The 14,113-nt window shown below is 48.7% G+C and overlaps 1 protein-coding gene across 1 annotated transcript; it reads right to left on the reverse strand.

The window, feature by feature from the left end:
* Positions 1 to 7,442: 7,442 nt before the first annotated feature.
* Positions 7,443 to 13,742, reverse strand: WFIKKN2 (WAP, follistatin/kazal, immunoglobulin, kunitz and netrin domain containing 2). The gene is made up of 2 exons (XM_032128825.1): positions 13,098 to 13,742; positions 7,443 to 10,953 (listed from the first exon to the last, which is right to left on the reverse strand). The coding sequence occupies exons 1-2, from the start codon at positions 13,296 to 13,298 to the stop codon at positions 9,442 to 9,444; spliced, it is 1,713 nt and encodes a 570-aa protein (XP_031984716.1). The 5' UTR covers positions 13,299 to 13,742; the 3' UTR covers positions 7,443 to 9,441.
* Between the last annotated feature and the right edge of the window lie 371 nt (positions 13,743 to 14,113).

The raw sequence follows: 14,113 nt of genomic DNA on the forward strand, positions 1-14,113 counted from the left end.
GCTGATTTGGCAATACTCTCCCTTGAGCAGACTGGTAAGAAAAGTGGAGGCCAGGAACTTCAGCTGTATGACCTTGTAATGCCCAGAGGCTCCAACCCATGACAAAAATCTTGCTGGTCAAGGCAATTACTAAAAAAAAAAAAGGGAAAGGAAAAACAACCCAACCAACCAAGCCTGTTGTCTGTCCAGATTGCCAACTAAATAACCTGTAAACTGCAATAATTCTGCAAAAGATGCTCTCTGGAGTGTTTTTTATTGTGAAAGTGGTCATAAATAAGAATAAAGAAATGCATCTGTGTGTACTTTACAAAGCAAGGGAAAAATTTCTTCCTCTTCAAGCCCGTGGTCTGTGAATAATTTGTGAACAAGAGGAGTAGCTCCATCTATCTTACACAGCGTTTGTTACAAATCATTTGCTCATGTGTAAATCTTCCTGTCAGGGCGGGAGCAGCAAATCCTCCTCCGTTTTTTGTCTGCCGAAAAACTTCTCTAGATAAACATGAAAAATTGGATTGATAAGTGACAGGTGTAGGGCTGCACCTTGGGGATAAATGTGCTCCTGGAGTCTGCGGTGGAGAGGCTGTGACAGCCTTTACGAGGCAGCTGGTGGAGGATTTCTGGCACTATGTGCTGAGCCACAAAGGCTAATACTTTTGTAGGAAAACAAAAGCCAAGCTAAAAAGACCATCTCCAAAAGCTGCTTTCCTCCCCGGACACCTACAGCGAGCAGGCAAACAGCCACGACCCGACGGAAACGCGTCAGAGCATCCCACCTCGAAGAAAACTCCTTTAGAGCTCTCAGGAGTCCCTAGGTGGCAACACTGCTCCTCCAGACCCTCCTGGGAGCCTTGTCCTGGCTGAGGGAGCACCGAAAGCTCCAGCTTTAGAAGTTCTGTGGCCGAGGGGACCTTAAACTTTCATTCACAAAGAAAACTGAGGAAGGGAGTATTTGTTTAATGCTGGTGGTGGCAAAGTGTAAACCTGTGATTGCTGGAAGGCTCTGCCATCTGAAGGCAAACTATAAGAATGACCAAAAAACTCCAACAATTTATTTATTTATTTAAAAGAAATAACGGGATTTTAAAGCCAATTTTGTGACGGAGGGAGATGTGACTCATGATTCCTAAATGCTTTGGGTTGCCACACCTGGTATTTCAGGGGAAAAGCACCATCAGAGACCCAACAGATAAAGAGATTTTGGAGTAAATCCTGCTGATAACACCTGTTAGATTAGTAGATCTGAGAAAGCCATTAACTTTTTCCTTTTAATCTATTTTCTGCTGACTCTCTGTGCCCACTGGCTGCTCTCTCACCAAAATCCAAACCTCCCAATAAAAGTAGCAATTCCATTATGTCAGAGATCAGATACTTTCACCCACCTCTTGATGAGGTGACCTTTGGAGCTGGCTAGCACAGTTAAAATTGAGGATTGCAGATATTATAACCAAATACACAATTTGAATTTCATCCCGGGTTAATTACCTGAGTCGTTCACATCTGTTAGTGACAATAAACTACAGCAGAAATGGAGAATTTGGTTGCAATGCTACTGCAATACTCACTTTTTGGATGATCTGCTGGTCAAGTATTATTCACTGAAGAGATTAATGAATAATTTTGAGTAACTGAACCAATATCTTTAGAAACTGTGCAATTTGCAAACAGGGAGAGAGAAAGTCTCAAATAAATTACACATTGTGGCTTTTCCCTGCAGCTCTGGAAATGGATTTAATTGCCTTATCACACTCCCTACCAGATAATTTTTTCCCCTGATAAACCTAAAATCTCTCATCCTCTTTTGATAACAAGACAAGGATGAAATCAGTGAAGCAGGACCCAGCTGCCCAGCTTGGCAGGGTGGTGTTGCTTCCCACTTAGAGAAATTAACGATTTTATTAATGAATAATACAAATTACGCGGCCAGGTGTCTGTGAAGCAGTTGAGTGAAGCAGGCCGAGGCCAGCCCAGCCTCAGCGGGAGGATGCTCCTCGGGCAGCCGCAGGTGAGGAGGCTGCGAGCGGGTCCCCACGCGGTGCCCCCGCCCATGTCGCCGCCGATGTCGCCGCCGATGTCGCCGCCGATGTCGCGATGCCCGGCGCCACCTCGTGTCGGGCGCCGGGAGCGGCTGGAGCCTCCCGTCCCCATTTCCAGCCACCGCACGTCGTGGCAGTGCTGAGGGATACGGGCTTTTTCTAAAATTTGCCCTTCAATATTGCCAAAATAGGAAGCTGAGACCGTGTGAGGAAGACCTCGGGTCACGCCGGGGCCGTGGTGGGTGCCGTGACCGTGTCACACTGTTGGGTGCTGGGGCTGGCTGTGGCTCTGTCATTAAATTGTGCTTCGGGCAGTGCTGGATGGAGAACCTGCCCCTGCCTGTGCAGTGAGGGTGGAGAGGCCCTGGCACAGCCTGCCCAGGGACGTGGTGGATGCTCCAACCCTGGAAACATTCAAGATCAGGTTGGATGGGGCTTGGAGCAACCTGGGCTGATGAAAGGTGTCCCTGTGCATGGCAGGGCATGGAAAGAGAAGCTCTTTAAAGGTCCCTTCCAACCCAAACCCTTTGATGATTGTACAGTTCTAGGATATGGTGAGTCCTGCTGAGGCTGGTGAGACCCCCTCTGCCCCACAGCTCCCCTGGAATATCCTGGTTGCACCTTGCTCTCTGTTCAGGGATGGAGAGATTCGGCCAAGGCCAGCCTTGGAGGCATTTCCAGAAGGAGCTTTGTGATTTCCAGCATCTTTTCCAAGCACCAGAGATGCAGGAATTGTGGGGATCTTCTGAACAGACTCAGGGCTCCAGAGCTGGGTTTGGGTCCATGCCTGTTGTCCATCCTGCAGCACAGGCTGCTTGTGGGGGCAGATGCTGGTGAGGTCCCTGTTTTAGCAAGATCTGATATTATGGGGCTGGGATGTGGCTGAGATTTATCTGGTGATCTCAGGAGCACGTTCCTAATAGCAAGGAGCATTCTCTTAGCAGGGCAGCAACCTGTCCAGCCTGAGCACGTGCCAGTGCTGCTGGGATTTTGAGAAGTCCACAGGCTTTTGTGCCTGTTAATGGGAATGTTGCAGGTCATCAAGCTGCTGGTGCTGTTTTGAGAGGTGTAATGTGGAGGATCTGCTCAGGGGGCTGCCTGCACACCAGAGCCAGGCTGGACTCCCCCGTCAGATCCATGTGTGGATCACCCAGGTCTGGAATGGGAGCAGCTTGCTTGAAGTTGTCATAGGAATGCGCAGCCAGGACTCACTTTCCCCCCATGTATATTAATCAATATCACATTTCATCTGCTATTTTATCATCCTGTCACTCGGCATTACCGCAGCTCCTCACAGTCAGCTCGTGGTTTTGCAGCTCTGAATAATTTGATCTCAGTAACAACCTTCATATTCCACCTCTCCCATCCATCTCCCCGACCATCTCCACAGGTTCCCTGGGGCACTGCCGATGACTTTTCCTCACACTGAACACTGACCTTTTGGTCTCACCCTTTCCTTCTGATGTTGCAAACAGTTGTTGGCTCAGGAGGCTGTCACACCTCTCCCAGACACAGGACAGCTAAATGACTTTAAAAGCCTTGGGTGAGGAAGCTGGAGCTCTAAGGCCTTGACCCAAGTCAACTCCCTCAGCTGGACATCCCTGTCCTTATGATTGCTTCAAAGTGTCACAGAGCATCACTTCCCTCTGTTGAAGTACACACACTCTTTCTTCTCACATCCTATTTACCACTCAGCTGTGAGTTTTAGCCTCTCTTACAGTTTATACCAGACTTGCTGAGTTTTCATACCCAGCCCTTGGGAACCCTCCTCTAAAATTAGCCCCATGTTTGCCACCTTCTGTGCTCTGGTCCTGCCATGGACTGACGCAAAGGTTATCTGCTGCAGTTAATGGTTAAGCAATGTTTTATGTAAGTACTTTTACCCTTGGGTGAAAACCATCTGATCCTGGAGATTTATCACTGTTGTTTTCCTGTTTATTTCAAACAGTAGAGGAAGCAATGTCCTTTACACGTGTTACAGTCCCCCCTTGGCTCAGGGGTGTGAGGAGCAGAGCAAAGGAGAAAGAGAAGGCACAAAGCCCTTTATGGGTAGTTCTTTTTATGCCAGGTAATCCAGTCCAACTGGATTGTTGTAAGAACAGTTTAAGGTGAAAAAAATGCCTACCCACCTCTCCCCCCAACCCCCCCCCCCAGAGGAATCTTTCCCTCTTTCTCTTGTCTCCAGCCTTTTCCTTCCCTCCTGCATGTCTGGGACACATGAGAGGGGTTAGGAATTGCCAGGTGGGACAAGCCCAGTGGCCCTTTCCAGCCTATGAGCACCAGTCTCCTGCCCCAGGGCACAGTACCAGGGGTCTGGGGGAGGCTTGACCCCATCCCGAAGTGTCCCTAATTCTGAAACATGGACATTCAGCTCTCATTGCCTTTGTCAGAGCAGGTCTGTGTCCACCAATGAGCCAGAGGTTTGGAGGAGACCCCCAACACCTTTTGGCAGGGACAGCTGGCTGGGAAGAAAGGTGGATGTAGGGATGGGTACAGAGAAAAACACCAGAGTTGGAGAGTTTCCTCACTGAAACCTGACCCACCTATCAGCCCTTGGAAGACTTTCCATTTGCTTTCTAAACTCTGAGACCTAAATGTCATATCATTTGCCCAGCCATAAATAGCTGAGAATTAAACAGACTGTGCTGCTTTTTTGGCTAATAGATATGTCCTCTAGTGCTGCAACCTTATCTTCAAATCCCACTGCTGTTTGTGCTGGAGATCAAGACCCCAAGCTGACTTTTTTTTTCCAAGATTGAAAGTGCTGGCAGAACATTCACTCAGTTGTGCAACCTCCATTCAGAGCTTCTCAGGTCCTGGGCATGGGGCTCATTTTTTGCCCTTTGACAGCTGCTGTAAATCAATACAGCAGCTGGAGGTCACTTGTAGTCAATCAGTAAACAGTGCTGGAGGAGGGGAAAACACTAAATATTTGGTATTAAAACAGGCTTTAAACTGGGTGTTCTTGCTCAGGCTGACATTTTCACAGCCATGCCTTTAAAATCTGGCTCCATCCAGCCTCAGTAGAGGTACCAGCCTGGCCATGATCTTTTCCTGGTAATTATCCACAGGGAGAATTTCCCAGCACATGCACATGCTCATGCACATGCACGAATTACAGCCAACTGGGGCACAAGGTGCTTCAGGTGGAGGAAGTGGGTCCTGTGGTGCAAGGTGCTCATTTGGTGCCAGCTCAATTAATCCTTCTTTTTGCAGGAAATCATTAGGTGTTGGCTAAAGCTGTGCATGACCTTCATCACAACCACCTCCCTCAGAAACTGAGACCCATAGCCAGAGGGGATTTCTTGCAGGGGTCCCTAATTTATTTTAAAACAAGTGGAAACTAAGCTCTTAAATACCTTTGCTGTCTGAATCATATTCCAGTAGCGTCATCACCGCTGTTTGCTCCTTCTTCTGGAGCTGGTTGCCCATTAAATCTTCTGCCTGACCTCATCTAGAGTCTCTGCAATGAGAACATGCTCAATTGCCTCTTTCCTTTGAGCTCAGCAGCTCTGGGCGCCGTGGCTGATGCAGGATCTGTCTCTGAGTAATCACCCAGCCAGCTCTCCGTGCGTGCAGCTCCCTGTACCCTCATGCCCTGCCAGCTGTGTGGCACCAGCCCTGTGTGGCACCAGCCCCACGTGCAATCTGTGTGCAGCAGCCACATGCCATCACTTGGCTGCTGCTGCTGCTGTTTGTCCCCTGTTAGCAGAGCAAGACACAACCACCTGTGACTCCTGTTAGGATCCAGGAGCTGGATGGTGTCCGTCCAGCTGCAGAGTTTGCAGATTCGGGGGTTGCACCTCTCATCCTCACTCCAGGTTGAGAGATGGGCACCTCACACTGGTTCAGGGCTGTCAAGTGTCCACCAGATCCATCCCTGAGCCCTGGAGAATTCCTGCAGGTCTCAGACCCAGCTGATGTGCGTCTGTTCCCAGCTTCTCGGTTGGACTCAATGATCTTAGGAGGTATTTTCCAACCTTAATGATTCTATGATTCTGTGTTGCTTCCTGGGCCAGTGTCTGTGGGAAATGCTGTTTCCCTCCTGTCTGCATGTGGAGGAAATCTTTGACATCAGCCACTGGCCACAGCCATGTGGCTTTGGAGGTGGCATCAATCCCCCAGCTCTTCCCTGGAGCCTCCCACAGGCACTGGTGCTCAAAGACTCAAGGAGGCTTTTCCCTTTCTCTCTCTCCTCTCATACATTTTATACAAACTTTAAATACTGGCATTTCCTTCCAGCTTTCTGACAGCCTGAGAGAAGGACCCCACAGAGCAGGATGGAACCTGAGCTCATGAGCAACACAAAAGGGATTTCCTGGTCAGGAGCCACATGCCTGTGCCCATTAGTCCTGAAAGGTGGAGCAACATCCTCCAGCACTGGCCCCATGCAGCAGCATCCCCGGGCTGCTGGACTGGTCAGGCTTGAATTTTAGGCTTCTTAAGGGTTTAATAAGAGGCTGAACTAAAATACTAGCTTTGAGTGGAGAGCTGAATTCTTCAAGGTCAGAAGGTGGAGAGGCTTGGGTTTGGGGTCAGTCCAGTGCCACGGGGAGGTGTGGTGCTCCCAGCACTGCCAGGAATGTTTTTTTTCCTGGTGAGCAGGCGAGGGATGCCTGTGGCACTGCTCCTTCTGCCTCAGGGTACCTGTGATGGTTCTGTGCAGTGGGACACAGCCAGGGGCACCCCAAGGGGCTCAACAGGATCTGGTCATGTCTGCAGGTTTGGGCAGGAGCTACACAAGAGTGGCTGTGTTGCGTCAGGGAGCTGAGCTGGTCTGTTCAGTGTCCATCTCACCCCACCACACTGGAAAACTGACCCAGAATGTCCTCCGGGATCCCCTCGCAGGAAAACACTCACACACCAGGCCTGTGTGCCTGAAGGGGGCTGGCAGACACACCTTGCACAGCCCTGGCTCTCAGTGCCTCAGAGCACTTGCACACTGAATGTTTTAAGTGCCTGCTGCCTTCCCAGGGGATTCACCAGGAGGGAAAGCCAAGAAAGCACTTTAGACCCCAGGATTCAGCACTGCACTGTGCTGGCTGGAGCAGCAATGAATCCTCTGCTTTCTGCTCCCAGCTACGTTTGCATCCCAGCTCTTCTGGAACAACCAGCTCCATGTCTCTCGAGTCATTCCAACACTCCCGAGACACTTCAACATTCCCACACTTGCTAAATCCCTTAACTTTAGGGGAAAAGGAGCCATACAAATCCTGTCTTTATTAAACCTTCATCCTCCAAAACCTTCGTGTTAGTATGGCAAGAACATGCCACTTCCTACAGCTTGCTCAAAAAACGGCAGATGAGCCATGGGACAGTGGTGGCTGCCACAGCCGGGGATGATCCGGTGGAGATGCCGGCAGCAGGGTCAGCACCTCCCATCTGCAGAAAATGATCTCCACAAGAACATACACAAACATTATGGGCCTTTAATTGGAGTTTTTTCACATACACTTAGGAAAGGTACAACAAAAACCCAGCAGGTATTTTCTTGGTCAGCAAAACCTGGTCCAGACTCCTCTCTCTCCCTCCCACGCAGCTTCTTCTGAAGTTATCCAAATAACTGGAGATTTAGATCTGTTCCTGTTGCAGGAATATTTCAGAAATAACCCAAGCCCAAACCACTGGGAGAGGAGCCTAGTTCTCCATCCTGCAGTGGTCTCTACCCATGGCTTGGCTGCTGGTGCAGAGCATGGAATCAGGGGAGCCAGAGCTGGACTCACATCCAACTCTGTTTCCCTCGCTGTGAGTTTTCCTCCCCGCAACAACCAAACACCCAACATGCACAGGCTTTGGGGGGTGCAGATGTCCAACATCTGCCTGTTTAATCTCCTTCCCCAGCCCTTGCTGTACCCAGCCCCAACACAGGCCTGCAGCAGCACACGTGTGCCCACTGCCAGCCTCGGCCGCCCCACAGCGAGCCCATGAGATGGCACCATGGGGCAGCACTGCCTGCACCTTCCTGCCTCCCTTCCTCCCTTCCTTCTTCTCACCCGGACGTGTCTTGACACTGCTCCAGCCCTGAGCTGGCCCTTTATGCAGGGCAGCAAGCTCTGAGCTCTGCCACAGTCACTTGGCTGAGCCCACAGAATGAGGGGCACGGACAAGGCTCACTATGCCATGCTTGCCCCTCCTCCCTGCAATCACAGTCATCAGCAAGGCAGGATGTTTCCAGGATCAGCCTTTTCTTTATTTAAGGATTTTGTATAGGCAAATGTTATGCTTTTTGGACACACAAATGTTAAAATGATTGATCCTATGTGTACTCACCTGCTCCCACCCACAGCCCGTGCTGGCTGTCTTAGGGAATTCCTTCATACACCCATATACAGTGGCCTGGTGGAAAGTGTATTCTGAGTTTGAAAGACTCTAAAAAGGCTCTAAAAGGGTGACACTGATAAAAGTGTCCACTTTGTCTGCTTGTGTTTGTGCAGTTCAGATTCAGGAGCTTTGTGTCTGCCTAATGCAGTTTGCAGACTCTGTATTACAGTTTCCTAGGTTGAATTTCGTTCTGACTCCTCTTACTTTGCTCTCTCATCTATAAAAGCAGGATTGCTACTGAAAATAAGTAATAAATTGCTGTGTATGCTCAGGTGTAAAGGCTTTTCAAAAGCAAGAAGCTGGCAGCACACTGCTGTCCTTCTGGCTTGGAATTTTTGTGATATAAAATATATTGATTGAAACTCAACTCGGGAATGAGGGTGTTTGCTGACCTTGTTCTGGTGACAGAAAGGTCATTTCAGGGTAAGACTGTGCCTTGAGCTTTTACAGGGACCTGTTGTCCTGGGTATAGGATCAAGGGAGTTTCTCCTCCAGTAAGGACTGCAACACAGGTAGTAATTGCCATTTAAAAATGAGGCTTTTAAAAGGAAAAAAAAAGGAAAATTGCAATTAAAAGAAGCAAACTCATAATGCATAAGTTGGTTAAATGAGCACAACTGTAAATATAGACAATAATTTACAGGCTTTTGTCTTGAAATATTAGTGCTGCTATAAGGAGCCAAGCATGTGACTTAAAATGATGAACCAGACTGAAAATGAGACAGATTAAATTGACATTATATATTTCTTAGCTGTGTACCAACTAGCCAAACAAATGCTATGAATTCCATCCTTTATGATGGAAGCTACATAAAAATTGTATAATTACTGCAGTGAGTCACCTAGTTAAATGGCACTCCTATATGGACAAATTGATTTCAATGCAAGATTAATGGCCTTTTACTGCTGGTTTACGTGCCTGCCAAAGACCAAACTACGTTGTTGCTAAGCATCATTAATGGATTACAATAGGGGTTCTGCATAATTCCTACAGTGTATCTTCAAACAGCGTGTTTAGTTTGGCACTAGCCTAGCACTTGTTAGCCCTACTAACACAGATCGGGGCGCCTCACACGCGTGAGGGAGGTTAATGCAATCCTAGGAACTCTTTCAAAAGCTCACAGGTTTTCTTGTGGATGACTTCGCGGAGCTTGCGCACGCGCCGGAGGCTGGAGGTGCCCACAAAGCTGTCTGGTTGTAGGACGGCCATGCCGTTGTGGACGTCCCCCATGATGATGAGCTGGCCATCCACTGTGGTCATGTTGGGACATGGGCAGCTCCAGTCCATGTTCAAAAGCGTGATTTCTAGTGGCTCCTTCCCCAGGAATTTTAATCCCATTTTTTCATCCTTGAGAATCTCCTCCACTGTCACCAGGGCGTGTCCTGAGTCTTGGTCTTCGGTCAGCTCCGTGATGCGCCCCAGGATGACGAAGTCGCTTTTGCAGAAGCTGGTCACCAGCTTTTGGCGGGGTTTGCAGGCCTTGCAGTGCATGTTCTTCGGGAAGGGGCACATCTCCTCGCAGGCCTCCCGGCTCTCAAAGTTGTTCTCGTTGCCTCCACACCCGCCATAGATGAAGGACTGGCACTGCTTTGTCAAGCTATTGTAGGCCCACCTGGGCTCATAGGCCTTGCAATGGCCTTGGAGGGCTGGCAGGTTGCAGATGTTAATGGGGCCGTTCATGCACGTTAGCATGCAGCTCTCGTAGGTCTCAAAGTGGTTGAGGTTGCTGTTGCAGTTCCCATAGATGAAAGTAAAGCAGTTGTTTTTCTTGGCATCATAGTACCACCTGGTCTGCTCTTCCCCGCAGTCTTCACTGTCCGGCTGCTTCAGGCACTCATCGGTTGGAAAATGTGTTTTGTTCTGGGAAGCTTCCTTGGATGTGGGCTCTCCTCTGATGACTGACAGAGGGAAATCCGCCCGGAGGAGGCCACCACTGTTCTGGGCGGTGCAGGTGTAGATTCCCGCGTCCTGCAGCTGCGTGTTGTAGATGACCAGCTGGGCGATGTTGGTGACCACGACATTCCCTCTGACATGGTTTGGCTTCATGATAACTTTGTCCTTGCCATCAACCTGCTTCTCCCATGTGATTTCTGGCTTGGGTCTGCCTGTGACATCGCAGAGGAAGCTGACGGTCTCTCCCACGTAGACAGACTGATGGACGGGGTTGTTCACCAAGGCGGGCGGCAGGATATCAACGACCGTTGTCTCGGAGTAGGCGGTGGTAGGGCGAGCTGTTGTTTCTGGGGGGATAGGGCTGGTGTTTGGCCAGGTGAGATGGTACCTACAGGTGACCACGTTCAGTGTGATGCCTTTGATGCAGGCCTCTGCATCCATGTAGCACTTGTTGTAGTAGGTGAGCCCGTCGGAGGCACAGGTGAAGCTCGGCTCCTTCTCACACCTGTCCTTGCACTTGCAGACAGGCTGCCCATCCCAGATGTCGCACTCTGAGCCTTGCTGGATGCACATGAAGCGGTCACAGGTGGCCTCTTTGGGCATCCCCACAGGCCCCTTTTTCCCCTTGATGTCCATGTACCGAGCGGCCACACAGCTCTTGGTTCCACAGACATTGGGACAGCACTTCTCAAAGGTCTCGCACTCCTGTGGGGAAGGAAAATAACCTGATCATTACTGGGAACTGAGTAAAGGTCTTTTTGGAGACTCAGCAAGCAGAGAGCCCAGCAACTCAGCTCTGCCACAGAAAGTCATGGTCTGAAACTCAGTGTCCCCACTGTCAGTGAGTAGAAACATTCCCTCAGCATCTCCCGGGGGGTTCTGAAGTGCTTCAGGAGAAGACTCTTGGGAAGGAAAATGTAATTCTATTTCTTAAACACAAACCTCATCACAAGTCTTTACCCCAGAGTCACATGGACTGCTTGACTACGAACCAACCACCCCCCTTCCACGCTCTCTGAAATGCCTGAGGACAAGCCCTGAGAAACAAGAGCAGATGGAAAGTCTTATCATATGGCTGTAGGCAGTAATCCTTCTTATTTTCCACAGAAGTATGTAAAGTATTATTTGAATTCCCTGAGACTAACAGCCTGCTCTTGGAGGTGAAACTGCCAAGGATTTGTAATTGTTCACATTGTAGAGGAAATAATAGAATATCTCAAAAGTAAGGTAATTTTTGCTCCAAAAATAATTTTTCTATGGTATTTAGAAAAACAAACCCCAAACAGCTCATTATGGCTTCTCTGTCCTATTTTAGTCTTATTTTCAAATGCAGCATCGCTCTTCTAGTGATTTATTACACCCCGCCTCGGCTACAGTCAGCTCTAAATTGTGGTTAATTTTAGCAGAATTTTCATCTTCTGGGCAGAAAAGGTATTTGATACGTGTGATCAGGGCTGCTGGGTGGTTATGGATTACTTCAAGGGACCAGGACCACTGCTACCATGTGCCCAACAGGGCACACTTCCACCGTGTGTTAAACCTCTACAAGCCCCCTAAAATCCATCAGCTTTCTCCACAAGTGAGAACAAAATGATTTTTAAGCTACCAAGCTAAAGAGCTTCCCCTGAGTCCAGTATCCTTTCCTTATTGGGAAAAAGATGACCTAATACCAAAACTCTTTCCCCATTTCCAGCTACACATTACTAGGTTTCAGAAGCAAAGCTAGAAACCAGGATGGGGGAGGTTTTCAGCTGGGGTTAAGGAGTGTGGCTTGGCAGAGTCCTTGGCTGCCTGCAGTACGCTCACTCCATCCAAGGTCCCGGGACTCTGTGCTGCCACAAGGCAAAAGGGACTATTTGTAGCCAGTGGCTTCTGGCTTTCAGGTTTTGACCAGTAAATTATTAAAACATCATCATCTGCTGCTGCTGCTGCTGCTGGGGTTTTGAAAGTGTTTTAGTGTTCATTGCTGCACCTGGTAGTTGGAACAGAGGTGGCTTATTTGGGAATGGCAAAAGTAAAAAGAGCACCTTCATTTCCTAACACATGGGATCCATCTGAGTAAATGTCTTTGTTTACTTACGGCCAGAAATTTTGTCTGTTTTTCCCCACTTTTTAGCATTGCAGAAACAACCTGGCTACAGAGCACAAACCCAAACACTTTTTTCAGCACAGTAAATGCTCTTATGCTCCTGTCAGCCACGTTTGGGCTACAGAAGCTTTGTCATGGGACATGATGTAAGACGCAGGACAAACAGGTATTTTCAGATACCAGCTTGAGCTGGCAGTGCTGACAGGTTGAAAAATTAATTTTAGGGTTGTAAGCTAAACACATTTTGAGCTGGGAGCATCCCACAGAACATCTGCCTGGTCCTTTTAGCCATGCCCTGTTCTGCACCCCAAGCAAGCTTTATGCTTCAAATGCAGCAAAGGCTGATGATTTACATACTAAATTAAACTATTTCATACAGGATTCCTCCCAGGAATATAAAACATTGATGATGGCCGCCACCAACAAAGAGCATGATGACACTGTTAAAATACTATGGATTGGCCCCAGGGCATGCTGAGTTCTGGAGTATCAAATTCTTTTGACATGAAGACAAGGAAAAGGAGCAAACAGAGCAAACAGAGCAAAAGTGACAGCTGGCACACACCTCCCCTCTTAACTGATAACTCATCAAACCTTTCTACGTTATATAGGTCACGGGTCAACTCAATACATCCGCTGTCTGCATGGGGTCCTGCCCGGTGCCAGCGCCCTTCCAGCTGGGACAGAAGGCTCCCACCAAGCCCCCCAACAGCCCCAGCAGAGCCCATGATGCAGAGACACAAAAATGTGCATCACTCACCAGGTCGGCGTCACACTCTCTCTTGCAAGTGCTCTGTGCGTCGACCCACAGGTTGGGGTTCATGTCATTGGGGCATATCCCAGCGTGGGAGTACCGGATTGGAGGTAGGGCTCTCCCTTTCAGAGAGACCTCCAGAAGCAAGAGGACACTGCTCTTCCCCAGCAAGATCCACATCCACCGAGAGAACAGCACCAACAACATCTCAGAACTTCTCCAGGGCAGTAGCAGTGTCCGAGCTGGAAGTAGTTCTTGTTTGCTTGGGGTTGCTTTTTTTTTTTTTTTTGGGTAAGCCTGAAGTTGTTGAGGAACCCAGATGCACCTGACTTCGGTAAAAACTTCAGCAAGCTCCTCTGCTGCCTCTGTTGATAGTGCAGTTTGGTCTGGACCTCATTGGATTAAAGGTCCTAGGAAGTCACCCCCTTATTTTAAGAGAAACGCTACTTGAGCGAGCAGAGTTAGCTCTATTTATACCCTGCCTCTGTTAACAAGTCAGAAAAAGTAAACTTGATTTCTTTGACAGGCACACGCTTCCTATGTCCTGGTGGCAGTCAGACAGATTTGTTGCAAGAAAAAAAAGCTGGAAAGAGTTCAAAAGGCTGGAACTGGCATGGTGGGACCCCTGCATGTTTCTGAATGCAGGGAGGCCTTCTTAACCCCTTTAGACCTAAAGTACTTCCCTATGCTAAGAATGGCATTTACTTCTGAAAGGGGACTTGTCTAAGTAACACGGACCCGCAGTCAGGGGATTTCCCCACGGCAAGGGGCTACACAATCACTTGCTAAAAGGAACAAATAATAGGATTGAAGCAATTAAAGCCAGAATATCGTATTTTAACAAAGGAAGTAGGGAAGAAATAACTTATTTAAATTTAGGATCAACAAAGCAGAATGTCTTCGTAATTTCTCTCAGGGCTCCTCCGGGCTTTTTTCTTGTCTTTGGTGGGGAGATTTCCATGATGCTGGGTTTAATGCTGCCCTCCAGTCCCACCAGGAAGATGTTAAAAGTGTCCCTGAAT

Source organism: Corvus moneduloides, chromosome 19 (genome assembly GCF_009650955.1).
Source record: "Corvus moneduloides isolate bCorMon1 chromosome 19, bCorMon1.pri, whole genome shotgun sequence".
Classification (NCBI taxonomy): Eukaryota; Metazoa; Chordata; class Aves; order Passeriformes; family Corvidae; genus Corvus; species Corvus moneduloides.